Consider the following 22,043-nt stretch of genomic DNA (forward strand, 5'->3'; position numbering starts at 1 on the left):
TCTACTCCTCCTCTGCTAGCTCTTAAAATCTTAACTCTTCTCCCCATTTATTTGGAGGAAAGTGGGACTTTTGCCTAGAAAATGAGACTGATGACAGTAGTTTCCATTCATGAGCACCTATTACAGTCCAGGAGTCAGAAGCTATTACCAGCTGTGTGATCTTGGATAACTATGTTCACGTCACTAAATCTTAACTCCACATTTTTAAGGTGGCGGTAATGGTTTCACGTGCAGGCATGTGTAGGGGATAGTGTCTGCAACTTATATTGAAATGCATTTTTTAAAAAGATGGGTTGATGGATGGAGAGGGCTTTGGTTGAATGAACAGATACATAATATAGCAAAGTGCTAGTGGTAAACCAAGATGGTAAGTATATGGGTGTTCACTGTCGGTTCTTTTAACTTTTTTTTTTTTTTGAAAGTTTTCATAAAACATTGCTGGGGAAAACAGTATTGATACGTGGTGTTGTGGAAGGGAGGAAATGAGTCGGTGTCGGTGTGGTTATTGACCTAGAGCCATAAGTCAATGTGTTATCGTTGCTATTTGTCATAACAACCAGCAAGATAGGTATAGTAACTCTATTTTAGGGGGCAAAATAAAAATAGACACTCAGATAAAATGTCACAGGCTGAACTAGCTCACATCTGTGTGACTCTTGAGCTGGGGGCCTTCCCAACGCCGTGCCCCTCCTGCTGCCACCAGGGACTCGAGGACAGACGCAGGATGCCGACCACGTTTGCAAAGTCACAGCTGCTGGCCTCCCACCTTATCCTGTCCCATACCCTGACTTTTTTAAAATAAACTTTATTTTAGGACTGTTTTAGATTGAAAGAAAATTTACAAAGTCTACAGAGTTCCCCTGTATCCCTTGCGTGGTTTCCCTTTTTCTTAGCATCTTATGACATAACATATTTGCACAATTAATCAACCACTGTTAATACGTCACCGTCAGCCACAGTCAGATTTATTCAGATTCTTTATTCAGATTCCTAATTTACCTAATGTCCTTTTTCTGTTCCAAGGTCTCCTGGAATACCATTTGGCATTTACTAGTCACACCTCCTTAAGTTCCTCTTGTCTGCGACAGTTTCTCTCAAGCTTTCCTCATTTGATGGCCTCACAGTTGTCAGGCACACTGGCAGGAAATATTGTAGGATGCCCCTCTACTGGGATGCCTGATGTTTTTGTCACGATTAGACTGTGGTCATAGGTGTCAAGGAGGAGGACCTCAGAAGTAAAGTGCCATTCTCATCGGTCATATGGAGGACACATACCGTCATTGTAACTGTCCCTGCGGACGTTAATTAAGCTTGGCCACTTGGCCAAGGTAGTATTTGTCAGGTTTCTCCACTGCCGAGTTACTCTCCTCCCCCATCCATGCTGTCCCCTGTGGTGGGAAGTCACTGCACAGCCCAGGATTAAGGGGTGGGGGTTACACTTTACCTCCCAGAGGGCAGAGCACTTACATAAACTTTTTTGGAATTCATGTGTATGGGAGGCTTGTCTATTCTCCCCCATTGAGTCGTCCAGCCATTTATGTATATCAGTATAAACTCTTGGATATTTATTTTATACTTTGGTTTATAATCCAGAACTACATTATTTGTTTTGGTGCTTTGGCCATCGGGAGTGCTTTCAGATTGGCTCCTGGCCCACTTGGCATCTTCTTGTTTTTGAAGAATTTCCTTGCTTTTTTGCACTACAAGATGCTGCTCCAGGTTCATCTTGTTCGTCTCCTGCCCACGTCGTACAGTCAGCTGTTTCCCCATGAAGCCCTGGTTCCTTTTATTGGAGGCTGATATTAGAACCGAGGCCTGGACACTGGGTGTGCTTGCTGCTACCGGGCCATCATCGATTCTAGGCTCTCTCGGTAACAGAGCTGGGTGATAAACCTGTGTATAAATACATATACTCACGCCATTACTAGTTCTATATGTATTTCTACATGCTTCAATGTGCAGAAATATTTCTGTATGTATAATTACTGATATGTATATCCATCTGTATTTGTATCTCACTAAACATGGGTTCATGCCAATGCCTCCCACACTAATGCTTATCACACTTCACTGCAGCCTGCTGCCCTTGCTCCTCTGTGCCCTCCTGTGCCAACAGTGAGAGACCTGGCTCTGTCCATCCACTACATCCACTAGCCACTTACATTTTGAATTCCAGTATAAATATATAGTTGTATCAGATCTGTTAACCTGTATGTTCACGGGAAGTGACTTTATCAACTAGAGCACAGTGCTTATGTGCAGTTCTTTGTGCCTTGGCTCCTACAGTCTGCTCTCATTTCCAAATAGGGCACCACCCTTCCTCCCACCCCCTTCCCCTTCAGGGAGGCTGTTTCAGAAATTTGTCATATACTTAGATTTATCTGTCATGATCTGGATTCCCTCCTGGCATCCTCTGGCCTAATCAGGTTTTTTAAAATTATTATTTGTATACGTTAAGATCTACTCTTTGTGCTGAAGCGTCCCGTGGGTTTTGACAAACGTGTGATGCCATGTGTTTACTGTGACAGTGTCCTGCGGAATAGTTTCACAGACACCCTGGCTTTCAACAAGAAGAAATACAGCTGTCTTGAAAGAGTCCTAGAAAGTGTGGTTTCCCACCTGCTTATGTGCTACTGACTTCTCCCTTCTGCCCCACAACTCCTCCCCAGATTTCTCAGCAAAACAGACATTTCATCAAAAATAGAAAACTGAGCCCTTGTGGTGATCAGCCCTTGCAGCTTCATCTATTTTGAAATACAAAAAGTAGACTTTCTGTGCCTAAGAAGAAAGGAGCTAGTCCTGTGGACTAGCAACATGCAGACACCGACACATTATTCCCAGGGAACACAGAAGGCAATGTGTTTGATGGATGGTTCCGGATTCAGGACACCAAAGGTTCCAAACACACTTTGATTTAGGGGCATGATTATGAGCAAGTTAATCTACTCTGCTAAACCTCCATGCTCATCTGTTAGGTAGGACCGTTGTTCATCCTCAGCCCTCTGTTGTTCATAGGCGATAATGCAGAGGTAATTAAAGTGAAGGTTAAAATGTTTTATTCACTGCAGCAAATTGTGCTTTCCAAAGATGGCCACAGCATGGGCTTTCCTGCAATGTGACCTCACCCCTTCTCCATCGAGAGGCAGAATTCAATTATCTTCTTGGCTCTGGGATGCACTCAGTGCCTTGCTTGTCACCAGTGGATTGCAGGAAAAGGGGTTTCTTGAGGCCATGCTGCTTCAGCCTTGTTCGCTGGGATACTCACTCTCCGCATCCTGAGCTGCCGTGTAGAAATTCCCTCTCACTGAAGACTCCATGCTCTGGGGACACCCAAGCCACATGGAGAGGCCACTTGTAGGTGCTCCAGTCAACAGTCTCTGAATCATGTCAGCCCAGGCACCAGGTATCTGAGAGAAGCCAGGTTGGTCCTCCACCCCCACCTGAGTACCACTGAGGAGCAGAAGAATCCCCCCAGCCGAGCCCTGCCTGAATTCTTGATGCCCCGGATTCATGAGCAGCCAGCGGTGGTGGTTCTAAGCCCTGGAGGTACTTGGCTACAGAATGACAGCTCACCAGAGCTGTTCTAGGGGCTCGCATATATTTTCATATTCTGAAAGGCCCTGTGACTCAGGGACTGTCATCCTCAGTTTACAGATGACACTGAAGCACAGAGAGGGAAGAACTTAGTTGAAAGTGACACTACTGTGAAGCGATGGACTTGAGACCCGTCAGTCTGACTCTGGAGAAATGCTCTTTCCCTAGGCCACGTGCCTCACAAATGCTTGGGAGGGACGTTCGGAAGGACACAGAGAAACTGCAGTTCCCCAAATTCCCCACCACGGCTCTAGGATCCAGCCGTGGCCAGATGGAAGGTGCCACATCACCACGGCTCTCCTGGTTGGTGCATGGAGCTGAGCCTCCTGTTAGAATGAGGAAGCCAAATTGTCTTTAAGGATCTTGCCACATTTCCAGGCAAAATGCCCTTCTTAATTACTTTTTTCATAATTATTTCAACTGAAAGCATCTGCACCCTGTTGGGTTTAGATCATCTGAGTAGGAATACCGCCCGTTTACCCAAAACATGAGATGAGAAGACCAAATAGCCGGCTTTGTGGCCATTAGCCGACAGCCCACGCTGCCGGGCGGGGTGCTGCTGTTGAACTGGCACCATCTGTTCCTGCGGCTGTGGCTCCCACTGAAATAGCTAAGCAAGGAAGACCGACACAGGGCTCCAAAGAAAAGAGGGAGAGATGAAGAAGGAGCAGGGGAAAGACCGCCCCAGCGTGTGAGGTCAGCTCCCAGGCTTGAGCCTCTGTGCAAACCACTCTCGGGACCAGCAGAAGATCCTGCCGCCTCCCCCCACCAGCCACAGGGCCACTCCTGGGCTGAGCGAGGCAGAGGCTGGCATAGCACCAGTCTCTGTAGCTACCATCTAGTTTATATTTTACTCACAGGCTGAAATGCTCAGCAAATCCATGTTTGATATCATCTCCACAGTCCTAGGAGCCAGAATACTCAGACTGGTTCTCCCTTCCCAGCCCAGGGGCTGTGGTGAGAACCCCTGGTGCTGACCAGCTCCAGCAACGGCTTGCAGGAATGGAAGCACCTCCCTCACCTGGAGGGATGCCAGGCTTGCGGGTCACCTGGAGATCCTATCATGTAACCTTGTCTCGAGTGGAGCTGCCTTTATCCACCTGCAGAGCATGCACTTGCCCAGGAAGCCCTCACGTTCACATCTGAGCTCCTCTTCAGCCACATTGGATGTCAGCGTGGAGACCTGCCCTTTTGAACCCAGCATCTCATTTTGAAGCCCCACATGCTGTTCTGAGGAACCCATGTGTGTCTCTCCGATGCCCAGAGGAGCTCAGACAGCAGGGAACGTGCACACACTGCATAAACCTCCGGCAGCACTGCTGTGCACTCACAGCGTGGTTTCCCAGTTACTGCTCCTGCTGGTTAGGGAACTGCTACGATTTGTATTTTTGTCCCCTCCAAACCTCATGTTGAAATTCGATTCCCCAGTGTTGTGTTGGGAGGTGAGGCTGGTGGGAGGAGTTTGGGTCATGGGGGTAGATCCATCCTGAATACATTAGTGCCCTCCCTCCCTTAGGTTCCCTCTGAGCTGGTTGTTAAACAGAGCCTGCACCCCCACTTTCCTCTCTCACCACACAATCTCTGTGCTGGCTCCATTCTGCCTCCAGTAGTGACTTAAAGTGGCCTGAGTTCCTCATCAGAGGCAGCTGCCCAGTCTTGAACTTTCCAGCCTGCAGAATCTCCAACCTACAGAATCGTGAGCCAAATAAACCTCTTTTTTGAATAAACTGCCCAGTCTCAGTTATTCTGTTTTAGCAACACAAAATGGGCCAAGACAGAGACCCTAACTTATGCTTTTGAATCTTATTCTTTTCAGTCCAATAAAAGGAAATTTCTTCTCTTTGCTTTTATTCATTCCAAACAAGCAGCTTCTTGTTAGCTTGCATCCAATAGTGGGCACTTCCTTAGCAGCTCTAACAAGGATGTCCCTGTAGGCACACTCATGAGTCTGCCTTTTGCTCCCAGTCAGAGGACCCAGGGGGACTACACGGTGGAGGAGTTTGCACACACAGGCAGAGCAAATGACAGCACTTTCTTGATGGCATGAAAACCTGCTCACCTGAGCTGACTTGGGGCAATGCATGCAGCAGAATCGAAGGGAACCTGTCTGTCCTGCATACATATGGCATCAAGTAATGCTTCAGAGGAAAGGGTCTTCTAGAGCATGCCTTCATAGGGAACTGTCCTTTCCATACTGATCACCTCAGTAGAAAAAGTATAAACAGTACTATAGAAACCTCCTCTTTGGGACAAACTCTTTCTTTGGGAAGGGGTCTGGCAGATGTCCCAAAGTGTGGCACAGGGATGTGGGCTTACAGGCATCTTTGGGGAAGAAGAGGCATTTGTCAGCTCAGGGTTGAAATGTCAGGGTGCCCCTCCAGTGGCCACTCTCAAGAAATCAGGGGTAGCAGGGGCACCTTGGCACATTTCAGAAAATACCCCAGTTGACACAGCTGGTGAAACTGGAACCTGCTTCCCAAAGGGAAGGGACCTTTTAAATCCAGGATTAAAAAGCTCAACAAACGGGTGTTTTCTTCTAGTAATTAGGGAGTCCCGTGAAAGGTTGGGGAAAGAGTAGGAAGTGTGTGTTAGTCACATTGGGCTGCAGAACAAGACACCACAGCCTGGGTGGCTTAGACAGCAGCACCCATCTCTCACAGGAGGCAGGAAGAGATCAGAGTGCCAGCGCAGTCAGGGGCGGGAGGGTCCTCGTCCAGGCTTCAGACATCCGCCTTCTCCTTGGTTCACAGAGAGAGTTCCTGGATCTCTTCATAGAAGGGCCCCAGTCCCATTGGGGGTATGGCCTGATGACCTCAGCCAAGCCCAGTGACCTCACAAAGGCCCCACCTCCTAACACCATCACATGTCGGGGCGTGGTTAGGGCTTTCACATATGGACTGGGGGCAGATAAACATTCACCCATCGCTGCTGGGCTCACAGGCCTCTGAGGAAGAAAGAAGCAAAGTCAGCTTACCTGAAGTCCCCTCTCTCGCAGTGGACACTTCCTTTTCAGAGAGGAGGTTTGTGATTTGCAGCAGCTGCCCTGCAGAGTGTGTCCTGGTGTCACCAAGGATCCGAGGACACACAGGGCACATCATCCCTTCCCGGGGGTGTCTGCTGTGACCGCCCACCTTCCTTTCACCCGACCGTAGAATGGATTCTCAGGCCCGATTTCTCCTTTCCTACTATATCATCACATGTTTGGGGTTAGTTCAGGTCAGGATTTCTTACAGCAGGAAAACAAAAACAAATTTCAGGCCCCTGAAGGAGTGGAACCGGGAGGTGCACACCCCAGCTGGCAGTCTCTGTGGCCAGTCAGGAGGCCGGGAGGCTCCAGGAAGATGCCAGGCGGGCCAGGAGTGAGGCCAGCACCAGCCCGGCATGGGCCACTCCCAGCTGCAGACACAAAACCGTTTTAGGAACTTCAGATCCAACTCTTTGTGAAGCAATCTGTGCTAGAAGGAAGAGTCGACTGTTAGAAATGAGCATCTAAGCTGAGTTGGGCCACACCAGGGCCGACCTGCGGGAGCCTGTGTGTCAGCAGTCGGCATTGTGACATGCACCGCTGGTGGGGGCCGGCACCTGGAGCACCTCATGCCTGTCACCTCATCAGCATGCTGCTGGAATTCATGTTGGGATAGGTACTGACTCACTCAAGTGTTTTGGACATAACTAAAAACTAAGAACTGGTGAAAATCCTTTATCAGTTAAAGGACTGTTGTTGAGTACCATCCATGTGGGAGGTGCTGTGTCGTGCTGAAGACAAAAAGGTGACTTCTGTTCCCTGGGAGGTTACAGGCTAAGGGGACCCCAACTTTAATTTAGTAAATGTCATAAATGGAAAGGTCACAGCTCTGTGAAGACATGGCGCAAGGAAGCATCACCCAAACTGGGGGCCAGGGGAGCCCTCCCTGGGTACTGAGTAATCGTGCTGAGATGGGCAGGGGCCCTGCAGGCTGAGGGGAAGCCCCAGGGAGACTTGCCCAGCAAGGCTGCAGGAACGAAGAGGGAGGTGAGACCACCCTGGGCAGGTCTCAGAGGGCCCCGCTGTGGATGGGACGTTTCTGAGGGGCTGTTTCAAGAAGGAAGAGGGGAAAGGAAGTGTGGGTGGGAGATCATGTGATGCCTATTTTTAAGACGTGTTCCATTCTTCCTCCAGATTAGCCAGCCTGAAGGGCAGCAGATAGAAGCCTGTGGCTTAGTCAAAGATGGAATCAGTGAAACAGAAGGAAATCTAAATTAAGGGCTTTGGGGCAAAACTGGCTGTCCCTTAGGATCTCTTAAGATCGCTGGACACATGGGTAATGAGGAAGACTGGCCTCAGTGTCAATGGGGGAGGGGGCAGTGGCCAGGAGGGATGGTGGCAAGTTTGGGTTTGAGGTTACCTTTGAGATATCCAGGTGAAGACACCAAGTTGTGTATGTGAGTTGTAAAACCGGAAGTTCCCTATAGATAGGTGGTAGTCGAAGCTATGGGTGTTGACAAGATGGCCAAGAGTTAAAACAGCAAAACGGAGATAGGAAGGGCTTCGAACTCAGCCTTTTGCCAATTCTTCAAGCCCATGCACTGTGCATTCAGATTATTTATTCTGTTCAGGGCTTGGTGAACTTCTTAGATCTGAAGACTCATGTCTGTCTTCATGTTGACAGTCCCCAGCAATTACCACTTTGGATATTGATTCTACCCCATTCTCTCCATTCTCTCCTTCTGGAATCTCTATTGGTTGTGTGTTTGATCTTCTCTTTCTATGAGCTCTGTCCCTGTGTTTTTCTGTGCCTACCTGCTCATTCCCTTCTATCTGTCTTCCGGCTTACAAATACTGTCTTCAGTTGCACCTGATCAATGTGCTGTGTAACTCATATCTTCGGTTTTTTTGACAGGTACTCTATACTCTTCACTTCTGAAAATTTTAGCTGTGGAATTTTCCAAGTGTGATTTTTTTTTCTTCATTTTTCAATGTAGTCTATTGTTCACTGTGGATTTCTGTTCCTTCTTAATCACTTAAATTATTTCAAATATTTTAATCTCTTTGAGAATGTTATCAAATTTTACATAGAACTCTCACTACAACAATCTCAAAGACATTAAAATAGAATTGTTTTGGAGTAATTCAATTCTGGAAGTACTAGTTCTATTATGGGTGGAATATCAGCTGACCACCCTCTTGTGTTATTCCCTTTCACACAGTTTATAGTTCTCTATTGTGGCTCTATCTAAATCTAGGATTATTTTTATTTCCTACTGGAAACCCATAAGCTGTAGCTTGTGAAACTGTCATCATTCATAGAGACCATCTTTGTGTTTTCTTCAGCTTCAGTGCTGAATCCATTTACATTTTGTTTTCTCGGCAGGATTCCTGCACCGGGCGTAGATACAAGCTCAGGGCCCACACCCGTGCTTGGCCTGGCCCTGAGGTTTCCATTGCTCACTCAAGGTCCAGGACAGACACAAAGCTCACTCTCTGGTTTCTCGGGGCTGCGGGGGAAGTTTCTAGCCTCCGTTCATGGAAAGAACACTCTTTGGGCATATGGGATTTATGCATGGGTTCTCCCCTGACCAGAGACCATGTTCTCATTCCCCCCAAGCCATTAGAAACACAGCCACAGTCCCCCCAACCTGTCTCTGGGAGTGAATTGCCAGTGGGCTGCCTGGGTTCTGTGCCTTCCCAGCAGGAGGAATCGCCTGTCATCTCAGTTTGCCATCTCGCTGGGATGCAAGACCCATCTGTCACCATTCAGGGATGAATGCCAGTAATAGTATGAAAGGACAAGATTAGAATAGAAAATGCAAGCCAAACTGTAATTCAGAAGTAGGTAGCTGTTCCTCCTGCGGCACACACTCACCTTTGGTACATTCTGCACAACAGAGAAATGGCAGGTGGGGATTTCATGGGCAGGAGAGGGCCACCAGACAGCTCCCCAGGTCAGCCAGGCCCCGTGGCCACAGTTACCCACTACACTAGAAGGGGGGGGCTTGCGGAACAGCAAGGACACTGGATGTGGTTCAGAGAAGCTAGCTCCATTCCCAGACCCTTACTAACCCTGCGACCCACGTCTGTCACTCACGTTCCCAGCCTCCATTTCTGCGTCTGGAACGCATCATCCCAACCAGCCCCCAAGGCTGTTGTCAAGGTGAACCGGCTGGAAAGAAGCATTCGTGGGAGGCTGTATCTACCTTCCAGGAGACATCGTGTTTATAAACAGAAAGCTGCAAGTTTGCCACCTGCACTAGCAAGAAACGATTTATCCAATGTGTGCTGAGCCGTCCCAGCCATATCTGACTGTCCTTCCTTAGTCCCCAACGAGCGTGTCTCCCGTGTGGTCGCCTGCATTTGGGCACCACCCGACATCATCCCTGGCTTCACTGTGTCAATGGACAGCGCCACCGAGCCAAGCAAAACGAAGTGGCTGGGGAAACATCGTCTCCATTCTTTTATTTTTTCTGTAACTTGAATTACAGAAGATTCAGCTCTGTATCGTGTAAGGATTCTCCAGTTGAGGAAAACATCGGGCCATTTACCATAAGCACTGAGTGTCGAATTCAGAAAGCTCGCCACACCTACCTGGCTGGGGTCACTGTCCTCCTTGGGATGCTGCTGTCAGCTCCAATCATTTGCAGCATATGTTGAAATTGACTGTTTCAAACCGTGACAATAAATACACATTCCTGGAAAAGGCAGTACATCTCATACCTCTTAAAGTTCACTGTCACCCCCAGGGCGGGTGAGCTGTGTGAGCTCACCGCTGTTGGACGGCAATGATTCTTTATTTCTTGTCCTTGATAGTCATATTCACATTTGTTTTGATTGGTGTTCCCTCATCACTTTAGCTTCCTTGCACTTGTTAACAGATGTTTACTCAGGGCCAACACTCTTTTTTTTTTTTGGAGACAGAGTCTCACTTTGTTGCCCAGGCTAGAGTGCCATGGCGTCAGCCTAGCTCACAGCAACCTCAAACTCCTGGGCTCAAGCAATCCTTCTGCCTCAGCCTCCTGAGTAGCTGGGACTAAAGACATGTGCCACCATGCCTGGCTAATTTCTTCTATATATATTTTTAGTTGGCCAATTAATTTCTTTCTATTTTTAGCAGAGACGGGGTCTTGCTCCTGCTCAGGCTGGTCTCAAACTCCTGAGCTCAAACAATCCACCAGCCTCGGCCTCCCAGAGTGCTAGGATTACAGGCGTGAGCCACCGTGCCTGGCTAGGGCCAACACTCTATAACTCACCTGTTTGCCTCACTGCAGAGAGGCTGACTGTGAGCATCACTGCGCCGGGGTCGTGCCCCAAACTGCATCTTGGGCCCACGGCTACGGCTGCACTGACTGTAGGGAAAGGTCACAGAAATGTCACAAATGTCTGTCTTGGTCAAGGGCAAGAAACTGTGGGTTAATGGTTGGCAAAGGAGGAAAATGAGCATGTGTGTACCAAGCATATGATGAAATCAGGAAAAGCATATCTCTGAATTATTTTGCTATCTACTGAAAGCAAAGGAAATTTGCTTAGCTGCAAAAATTATTCTACAAGTCTAATAAACAGTGAGGTAGGGATGCCGCTTCCCAGGCAAAGCCACCTCTGCTGGGCCATCTGGGGGGAAGTGGAGTCCCTGGAGGAGAGCAGTTGCCACAGCAGTAGATGAAAGGTGGCTCCATGTCCCGAGACATGCCTCCCTTCGTGTCCTCCCCCTTGAGTCCGGGCTGGCCCCCCTGACTCACTTGTAACCAGTAGGACACAGCAGGAGTGGCATTTGCATCTTCTGTGGCTGGTAGCAATGAGAAACTCCCAGCTCCTACCTGGGTGTCCTGGAGCACTCGTGCAGGGCCCCGAGCTGCTACATAAGTCACTCAGCCACCAGTGACCACCATGCTGGGGAGGCCAAGGCACCAGGCTCGAGCAAAGCCATCTTGGACCCTCCTGAGCAGCCCAGCCACCAGCTGGACATCACGCATGATAATGCCATGCGGAGTAGGACTCCTGACCGGAAGTCATGGGAGAGATGAGATGGCTGTCATTCGAACCTCCCAGCTTTGCAGTAGTCTGTCGCACAGCAGCAGGTGATCAGAACAGCCAGCTCTCCCCGTAGAGATGCGGCACTGAACAACGGCGCTTCGCAGGTAGCCCGGTCCTCAGGTTGCATCCGAGAAAGGAGGATTGGTGGCAAAGCCAGGCGGAGTCCTAGGAAGGGGAAAACGTTAACAAGTGGGGCTCCTCCCTCAAGCAAGATGAGAGGTGAGATCAAAGAGACGCCCCATCCCCAGCCTGTCTCAGAGTTGACTTCTAGAAGCTCCTCTGTTGGTGTTCAGCCCCGGGATTCACCCCTCCTCCTACGCTGCCTGGCGGAGGTGTGTCCCCTGCGCTCCTGGCTCTGACTCCTCCCACACCACCGAAACCACAAGCCAGAGGGGACATCAGGGGAAGTTTCTGAGTGTGCCCACCCTGGGGCCTGTCCAGCCCTCAGCGAGCTCACGGTTGGCTCTGACTTCAGTAAATCCAGCAGTTTCTTTGGTAATCCCAAGTGGCTTGATGTGATTTATCAGGCTGGTTATGGGGGTGTGGCAATAATGGAAACATCACAAAGCAGTCGGTCGAGACACAGAGCAGGGGACGCCAGTGCCACATGCTGGAAGGCTTTCTCTGCTCATGGCAGAGTGCCCGGCCATGGGAGGCGGAGGCCAGGAATATGGGGAAGTCAAGGCCCAGGGGCAGCCCTCAAGCAATGGTGGAGGGAGCTGAGACCAAGTACCTCTGATTCCTGCCCCCCCCCCCAGGGGGGCACCTTGGCGCAGTCCTCCAGATGGCTGCAGTGGGACGGACACAACGGTGCCCTCCAAACTGACCCGCCCTGCGCCGGCTCCCCAGCCTCCCTGACTCACCTCTCTGCCTTCTCACGGCAGCTCCTGGGATCACCTCCAAGTAAGCTGCCGGCCCTGTATCCTCGTCCCTGGCCCAGCACTGGGGCCAGCCTAAGCTGGGACGACAGTAAGAGCAAAGGGATCAACTGCCAGCGACACATGGCAGCCTGGATGTGTGCGTTATGGCAGCTCCTTCCTAAAAACTTTATTAAAATTGTGGCAATAGAATAACAAGTATAAAACCATGAAAGAAAAAGAGAATGGACGTGGAGCAATGGGAAACAAAGATGTCAGCACGTTTTGGAAGACGTCAGCAGCCGGAGGAGTGGAGATTGTGCCATGCAGCTGGGTTTGAAAGGCTTCCGTGAAAATGCCGGTGGGGACCAGCCCATCCATCCACGCAGACGCAGGGCTTGGGAGCTCCAGCGCCAGGCGAGACGTGGGGAAGGCATCAACCTAGATCGGGAGATTTTTTTAAAGATTTCCTAATCAGTAAAGCACCCAGTCCCGGCTCCCGTCACCAGGGCTCAGCCGCAGGTGTGTCTTCATCCTGGTGGGAGAGCAGGTGTGCGCCAAGGTCAGCGTCGCCGGGCACAAAGGGGGTGGCAGGGAGACACCTGACCCAGCACCGCGCGTGGTGAGCAGTGAGGCCCGGCCTCCACTGCGCGGCGCCCAGAGCCCCACACCCTCCAGGCTCTTGCCCCCAGCCAGGAGCTTGGGGGATTTGTCCCGGGAGAAACTGAATGTCCCTAAATTAGTCTTCTGGGGCTGCCATAACAAAATACCACAGACTGAGTGACTTAACAACAGAAATTTCTTTCACAGTTCTGGAGGCTGGAAATCTAAGATCAAGGTGTCTTGATTTCAAGGGTTGGTTTCTCCTGGGGCCTGTCTCTGGGCCACCAGATGGCTGCCTTGCATCTTCACAGGGCCCCCCCTCTCGTGTGACTGTGTCCTAATGTCCTCTTCATTTAAGGATACCAGTCCACTCTAAGAACTCCATTTAAACTTAATTGCCTCTTTTAAGAGGCATCTCCAAATACAGTCACATTCCGAGGTGCTGGGGTGCATATGAATTTTGGAGGAACACAGTTCAGCTTATGAACATTCTCCAAAGATCAATAGATGCTGTTGTGCTGAAGCCAAACAGAAGTTAAAAAGACAGCCTGCTGCCTAATCAACACTCTAGGAAATCTCACCAGTCAGTACCATATTTGCATAATTGGCCTTTTGGTGCTCTTGAGTGTTAAACAACAGCAGCCATTGCCCACATGTGAGAAAGCTCTGCCATGACAACACTGAGACCTGAGCAAGTGGGGGAGGGTAAGGGGGAATCTGCATAGAGAGGCAGTGCAAGAAGCAGAAAAATGTCTTTCCGAAAATCTATGTCATTAATATTTTCAGAGATATGAGGAATAAAATGAACTTTCTCAAGCAAAAACAGAAAGTTATGAGAAAGCAAAAGTGAGAGAACAAAAAAAGTTCTTGGAAATTAAATAACATAATACTCCAAATAAAATCCCATAGGAGGCTTGGAGGATGGTTGAAGAAATTCCCCATAAGATGTAACAAAAGGAAAGAGGTAGATAATGAAGAAAGAAAGAAGGAAAGTAAGAAACAAACAGTTGGAGAATTCAGAGACAAGTTCTTTTAAATCAACATTTTAGAACACCTGGGATAAGGGGGCTTCTTTAAAAGCTTGTAGAGAGAAGGAAAGGTCACAGTAGTGAAGAGGGTATGAGGGTAATGCTAAATTGTTGACAGTATTGGAAACAAGAAGAGTCTGGAGCAAGGCCTTCAGAAATCCAAGGAAAAATTATTTCCAATGTGGAATTCTATACCTAGCCAAACTGTCAGTCAAGTGTGGTGTTAGAACATGGTCATTTACAGATATGCAAAGTCTCAAAAGCATACCACCCATGCACTGATTCCCAGGAGTTTCAGCCACATGTGTTTGAGGGATAAGTCTTCCTGAGATAGGCCTGAGGTCTAGGACACAAAAACTGTGACACGGAAAGAAAGCAAAAGGAATTCACAAGATGAGACACCAAAGAGCAATCAATTTCAACTGGAGCAGAGTGACAGGAGTCCCCAGGAGTGTGATATGCAGGAAATAAGAAGGAATTGATAGATTGTCTGATATGTTTGATTGTATCCTGAAAAATTATGTTGAGAGGGTGTTGATGCATGTAGCAAAGACAGAGGATAAGTCCGTGGAACAGATGAAACACTATAGGAATTGAGGCCAGGGGGAAAGAAACATGAAGCAGTGCACCTGGCTCAGCAGTGAACAGCATGCACGTGGTCAGAATAACGGCTTGACTAAGCGTGGTGACCGTGGAGTGGAAGGGAGCAGGGCTTGGTGGGAAGGGGTTGTAAGAAAGCGAACTAGTTAGTGATAAATCGTTGACAAATTGATAGATCGAGAAATTTTAAAAACTGCAACTTCTTGAGAAAGAAGTAAATAGCAGACAGATCCCCTAACAAAGTTAAAAATATGTCTTTGGGAAAGGACCTCAGAGGTAGGGAGGTGCCCAAGACGTTGCTGCTGACATTTTATTTTACAAACCTTTTGGTGTCGTGTATTTTTTAGAACCCTGTGTACATACTGCTTTGATTGTGAAAGCTATTGAAAAGACTGAATATATGCATCCCCTATCAGCAGTTCCACTCCTAGCTCTACAGCCAGCAAAAATAAGTCTATACACTCATCAAAAAAAAAAAAAAAAAAACTAGAACGTTCATAGCAGCCTTTTCTTAAGAGCCCAAAACTAGAAACTTTGCAAATGCATTTTGTGCAGGGGAATGAACAGATAAACTGCAGTCTGTTCCTGCGGTAGGACCCTGGAGAGTGCATGGACAGTCACTGCACATAGCAGGGGCGAATCTCACAGGGAGCGTGGGGGGAGCCAGGCCCAGGCGTGAGCTACAGGATCTGCAGGCTCTGTTGGCAGGACGTTCCAAGGCAGGCGAAGCTGATCGGGGAGCTGTAAGTCAGGATAGTGGGCACTGCTGGGGACCACAGCAAGGGGCAGAGGCAGGCCTGCGTCGTTGTACCCACTGTTCTTGGTGTGAATGCCGGGTCCACGGGCAGTTGCACATTGTGGAGAGTCACCAAGCTGTGCATTGAGGAATTGTGCACTTGTTCTGGGAGTGTTACACTTGGTATGAAATTTTATATATGTAGTATATATAATACGTATTACAAAATACATATTCTCTATAATGTATATAAATACTTTTTTTTAATGAAGTACGGACACAGGGAAAGCCATTATGCAAATGTGTGGCCATTTACCGCTATTCAGATCTGAGAAATGAGGATGATGACAATTGTCAGTTCTGATTCCAGCTCTAATTCCGATTTAATAATGGAACTTCTTATGCCCTTATGATCACTGTTGTTCCTTAACAACCTGCCTTCTGGATACCGGTGACGCCCTAAAGAGAGGGGGTGCTGGCCGTACTGGGGGTACCATGTGGGCACCGAGGAGCGTGGGCTGCTGCTGCGGCCCGGCCACCCTCCCGGGCAGCAGAGGTGAGCAGGCAGGGGCAGCAGGAGGGGGCACCCAGACAAGGAGAGCCACCTGGGCCAGAGCACAAGAGCCCCTCGCCCTTCCCCAGGGACTCCTGAGCCCCTGTGCCCACGTCTGAGCTGGGCCAGCCCCACAGCCCCGGCCCTCGCGTGCAAACCAAGCCTGAGTCCGGAGGAGCCGTGCAGGCTGCTCTCCAGCACTGGGACGGGACGGGCGAGCGTGCGGAAGCCACTCTGGCCCAGGCTGCCAGGAGGAAGCCCCGCAGGAAGGCTGCTCACAAGGTTTGGTGGCTCCTCCATCCCCTGTGGAGAATGGGGGAGGATGGGGTGGTGGTCGCAGCCTCCTGTCCCACAGCAGCCCTTGTTCCTGTTGGTGTCCAAAGTGTTGTCACCGTGTTCTCTGTACATTGAGATCCACAGATGGGGCTGGCCTGGAGGACAGGGACACTCAGATGTCTCCCTAGGAAGTCACACCCCCCACCCTGGGTGCAGCAGTCCATCCCAGCAGGGGGTGGGGTTGGCTTGGTGCCAGCACCTAGGTGGCGATCTAGGGGTCAACTGGTGTTTGAGTTGGGTTTTAATCAAACACAGTTGGTACGTTTGGTTGCATAAGTTGTCTCCTCTCTGACATTTGGACCTAACTAACAAGAGAAGGTTTATTTTTTTTAATGACTTAGAAGACTTGCTAAAAGGGTAGAGGGTAGGGATGTCATCAGAATATACCTGGGCCTAAACATAATCCATGTAGGAAAGAGACATGGCATGCGTTTTGGGGTTTGAGTGTGACCATTTGCCCCAGAGAACCTCCCATCCCATGGTTCGTGTTTAGGTGACCCTGGTGTTCCCATTCAGAACATTAGGCTGAGTCTGCCGCTTTCTCAAGTATGACTCTAGAACGTTTTCAGTGCGTGGCGAATGCTAGATGGTAATAAATAATGGAAATACCCTTTACAATAATGCAAAGAAATGTAATCCAGCCAGACAGCTATTGGTAGTAGAAGAAATACGAGCCATAAAGTATCGAGGGCTATAAATTTCCAGAGAAATGGTTTGGGAGGCAGCGTCTTGCAGAAGCCCTGGTGGCAGGTGGCAGGGATGGCACTGACTGCAGGTGCCCCAGCTGTGCCTGGACCTGGCTCCTCCCCACAAATGGAGCATGGAAACATCTGGCCTTGCCCCTAAAAATAGCGACTGTAGGAAAAGCAAAGCAGCAGGGATATTCCTCGAAGAAATTTGTGATTTTTCCAAAACCTCAAACAACAGTGGGTAACTTCCAGTGAAAGGAGGTGAAGAGGTTGGCAAAAGCTTGTTGGAAACTCACTCTAGAGCTAAGAGAAGTGGGCCGGTGAGAGAGCCAGAGCCAGGCACTTTGGAATATCTCCGGGTAGTCTCAGGAAGGGGATGTGTCACACAGCAGGGGAGTGGAACTCAGCCTGAGCGTAGAGGACATTTCTCCCAGTCCGCAGCCTCTCAGTGGGAGGCACAAGCAGTTTTGTAGCCGCAGTTAACCGTTTTCCAGGGAGTCACCTTTGTTAGGCCCCAGCAGTCTGCTCTGTGTAATGTAATGACATCTCTGCCTCTTGGGAGCTCAGACCCCAGGAACTCTCTGTCGTGTTGTTGCGGTTTTATCTGTTTGCTGTTGTCAGTATATCTCCACCCGTGGGGCCCCTAACCTGCCACCTTGCCTAGGTCTCTTGGAACAGTTGCCCTGGAACCAAGCATATAAAAATGCAGATCAAATCCCCCCGGTGTGGAGAATGACAGTAAAGAAGCTAATGTGATTGTCAAGCAGTTGTGTCGGCTTTGGGCACGAGAGCTCCAACGCCATGTGTGCTCAGAACCCACAGAGCTGGGCTCAAGAGACTGCCCAGTGCCACCCCCTTCCTCCTCCTCCTGAACACCCAAGGCACCCGGGGTGCACGTGAGTCAATAGCTACTGAGTCTCTGCCATTCCCCCGGGGCACTAGCCAGGCTGCAGGGAGACCACAGCGGACAAGGGAGACGTGGGCCCTGCCCGGCGGGGCTGACAACCGAGCAGAGCAGGTCCTTACTCAGATGCGTGAACCCTGCTGAGACGGGGAGGCCGAGGGGTCAGGGAGTGCCGCAGGCAGGTGACCCCACCACGTCCTCTCTGCACCCCTTTGCACAGCAGACCACAGCGGGGACAGCCACAGAGCCGGGATTCTAACGAGCACTGGCGTTTGGAGTCGCCACTGAGGACAGGCAATTATAGTAAATTGTGTCACAGGGCATCGCAGGGGTGGGGAGCGCTGCTAGACAAAGCGAGACTCAGCTAATTATGGTGTAATTAATTAATTACTGTTGTCCTAGGAGGCTTCCCATTTTGCATTCCCTTAGCTCTGTTTCCTGAAAAATTGCTCATGGTGAGCTCCCAACTCCATTCCAAAGCAAGAAGTAGTGGGAGAAAAAAATAAAATAAAATCTATAATTAAAGGCCCAGAAGTTGAGAGAGCGAAGGGAGGCAGGGCAGCAGCCCGGGCCTTCTCGCCCGCGTGGGTCTCCGTGACCGGAGGGTTGGGACTGGGCATGCTGGGTTTGCCACAAAAACCCAATCAGAGGCAGCGTCCAAACCTCCACGGGTCCCTCACAACCCCGGGAATCTAAATTGTTTTAGACCAACACCTCGTCATGTGATTGAACACTCGGGAATGTGGGTGTTGGTCTCACGTGGAAGGTTTTATTGGTGATGAATTTGACTAAGCCCGGCTGTGGCGTGGCGGGGCACGGGGTCGGGGTCGCGGGAGGGCTCGCCAGCTGGGGGTGACGTCTCATCGCCCTGCAGTGGATTCGCAGAGCCTGGCCCAGCGTTTCCTCTCTGGGCAGTGAGAGCTCTCATCTCCTTCCCCGTACGCCTGCCGGGTGGTGGAGGCGGGATCAATGGTAAGTGCAAACGGGCTTTAGAAAGTTAGGTGTTACTCTAACAAACAAAACGCCGTTCTTGGGTAGAAAGCGACACTGGAGATATTTAGCCCCTCCCTGAGAGACAGGTGCCAGAGACCCCAGACCCCAGCCTGGTGGAACTCCAATGGGCAGCCCCCAGCCCTTGTCCCTGCAGCTACAGGCCCCTGCCCCACAGCCCTCCTTGCAGTGGTCCTCGGTCATAGCCGGGGACATGTGCAACTTCACCTCCGGCCCTGGCAAGGCCTTTCGGGAACCAGAAGCCATAGACAAGCGCCCCACCCACTGCTTGTCCTGACTCGCTCACCTTGACTCCCTTCTTCTCCAACTCTGCAGACCAACAAGGCGGTGGCCAAGGGGGACTTGCACCAGGCCAGCACCAGCTCCCGGCGGGCCCTGTTCCTGGCAGTGCTGTCCATCACTATCGGGACCGGCGTCTACGTGGGCGTGGCCGTGGCCCTCATCGCCTACCTCTCCAAGAACAACCACCTGTGAGCTCCCCGCGGGCACAGAGCAGAAGCACCGGGCCGGGAGTGGGCGCAGGGGCCGCGGCGCTGGCCCGGGCAGCCCCCGCATGATGCTGTACAGAACGGATGATTGCCAAGCGACGCCAGGAAGCCCTGGGATTTTCTACCATGGATCTCTTTTGTTTTTACCCTCTAATTTCATTTTCACAGCACTGTGTAGAGCACCAGACACACGGGCACTGCTAATCCTTCCAAAGGCAAGCTCCAAAGATCCTGACCCGCGAGGCTGTCTCTGGATGGATCCTGGTGGATTAACAGCAGCGCGGCTCTCTGCAGTGCCCGAATGCCACCGCATTAGCAATATACAAACACTAAAAAATGCGTTTATTTTTTATGGAATACAGTGCAATAGGCAGAGGGCAAGGGACATGTCACTCTTCTGTCTGTGGCCCTGCTTGACTCCTTGTGTCCTTCTGGTCCACGCTCCTTCCCTGCAGGAAGAGAAGGGGGCCCTGCTCTGCAGACTGGCCTGGCCTGAGAATGCAGGGCCGGGGACCCTGGCACGGGACCCGCCCGCTCCACCCCTTCATGCTGCCCAGCCCAGGAGCGCCGGGCCTCCTCCAGAACGTGTCCACACTCAGCAGCTACCCGCAGCAATACGCAATCCTGGGACCTCGTCAGTCTAGGATGGGGAGACGGGCCACAGCCCCCAGCGAGACTCCCCAAGAATGAGCCCCACGGTTGCTCCCGAAACCCCAGGCAGCGGAGCCGTGGGCGCCCCTCAGCATGGACACACCAGGGGTGCTTCTCCAGTGACCGCCCTGGCGGACACTCACCTGGTGATGAGCAATGACACTAGTGACCTGGACTCGAGATGGGCCTTACTCTGTCGACTCAACGAATAGCTATTTTCTTGTCATTTTTTTAAGTGCAACTCTTGCTTCCTGCTGCTTAAGTTATCAGACGAATGCCGAGGAATAAGTAATCACAGACATTTTAATACCATTTCATTGCTGTTTTATGAGTGTTCATTACTTAACAAAAATTATCTTTTAGCTTTTTTGCTTAAGACTTTTCTTTCTGATTAATGGGCGTTGTTGGCTTTCAGTTATTCTTTTTACTTGTGGTTTAAGTAACTGCGGAGCTGCCAGGCGTAGCTGCTAAAACAGCAGGAGGGCCCCGAGAGCCACGGCGGCCCTGGTGGCTTCCATGCCCATCTGAACACCATGAATAAATTCCCTCAGTGACACAGACCCCTCTCTAGGACAGCGATGTCACCCCTGGCACTTAAACAATTCCCGATGGCTGGCTCTCAGGCCCAGAAATCCTGATTTGCTTGGTCAGGTGTGCAGGGTGTAGCAGAGAGGGTAAGGACCGCTGCCCTGGAACAAGGACTGCAGCTTTGATGTCCCCACCTGCCGCTCTCCCCCTTGACCTTGAGCATTTAATACTCTGAGAATTATTACCACTGTCTTCCTGAGTCAAATCCGAGATCCACCTAGTGTTTGTCTCTCACAGTCCAAAACATACTCTATCTAAGACCTTAACCCTAAGAAGGATATATGGAAGCCCAACATCCCTGGAAGAGTCAGAGTCACCTGGCCATAGAGAGCATGGGTTTGGGGTCAAACCAGCCTGGATTTGAATCCAGTTGTGCTATTTTCTAGCTGTGTGATCTTGGATAAATGTCCATGCCTCTCTGAACCTCACTCTAGGAGAGGATAATCAATAAGGCCAGTAGGATTGCTAGGGAATGTGCAGTGCCTGGCACCAGCAGGTGGTTATGGTTGCTATCAGTGTCCCTAGGCAGGTCGTCCCACAGCTAATCTGTGTCTTTCCATCTTTCAGTCCAATCACTCAGGGTTTATTCATCATGAGCCATTACACAAAATATTTGTTCTGAAATGGTCTGAAACAGAAAATTTTCTGTTTGAGGGCTGCATGTGTCTGGATTTGGTGAGGAAGTAGAATCAATCTGCACATCCTCACCCATCAGCCCCATTGTCACTGTCACAGTCGCCCTAAGCCAGGCCCTGTGTGCCAGGCACCTTACCTCCTGCAAGACCACCTGCCCATCTTGTTCCAGCCTTTGCAGCGGGAAGAACCTCAGTTTCCAGGAGCTCAGCCCTCTCTGGACTTTCTCGAGCTGTGCTGAGTCTTTCTCAAGGCCGGCACCGTGACCACCTGTGGCGTCTGCCTGAGTGGTCACCGGTGTGAGTGGTCACAGGTGTGCCAAGGGGCAGGGCCAAGGGAAGACAGGTGTGGAGCCCAGCAGCTCACCTGGTGGGTGGGCACAGTGCGTAACAGTCCCACCACTGGCTTGGCCTCAGTGGTGGGGTTGGTGGTTGACTGTCACCTTCAGTGGCTCTGTTGGTGACTGCTGTGCAGCAGAGCCGTCATCTAGGCATGCATGGGTGACTGCGCCTCCCTGGACTGCATCTTCGTGTGAGGCCCCCCTTGACCAGGCCGGCCATGCACAGCTCCGCACGGGCATTGGCCGTGTTACCTCCACTCGTCCTCCCGACACCCCAGCAGGGAGGTGAGAAACCAAGCTCCAGAGAAAGGGGCACGTGGCACTGCACAGACACCAGATACACAGGGAGGACAGAGCCACAGGTACACACCCCAGCCCTCTCCCCACCAGGTGACAAAGGGCCACTGTGGGCCCTCTCTCTGCCCCT

The 22,043-nt window shown here is 50.5% G+C and overlaps 1 protein-coding gene across 2 annotated transcripts in view; it reads left to right on the top strand.

Moving 5' to 3' along the window:
* The window catches only part of SYNDIG1 (synapse differentiation inducing 1), a 164,915-nt gene extending 144,498 nt beyond the window's left edge, over positions 1-20,417 (top strand). For both annotated transcript variants that reach the window (XM_012745532.2, XM_012745534.2), the window contains exon 4: positions 19,232-20,417. In XM_012745532.2, coding sequence (XP_012600986.1) covers positions 19,232-19,390 — 159 coding nt within the window. In that variant the 3' untranslated portion in view covers positions 19,391-20,417. The remainder of the gene's footprint in view (positions 1-19,231) is intronic.
* The last annotated feature ends 1,626 nt before the right edge of the window (positions 20,418-22,043 follow it).

Source organism: Microcebus murinus, chromosome 16 (genome assembly GCF_040939455.1).
Source record: "Microcebus murinus isolate Inina chromosome 16, M.murinus_Inina_mat1.0, whole genome shotgun sequence".
Lineage (NCBI taxonomy): Eukaryota > Metazoa > Chordata > Mammalia > Primates > Cheirogaleidae > Microcebus > Microcebus murinus.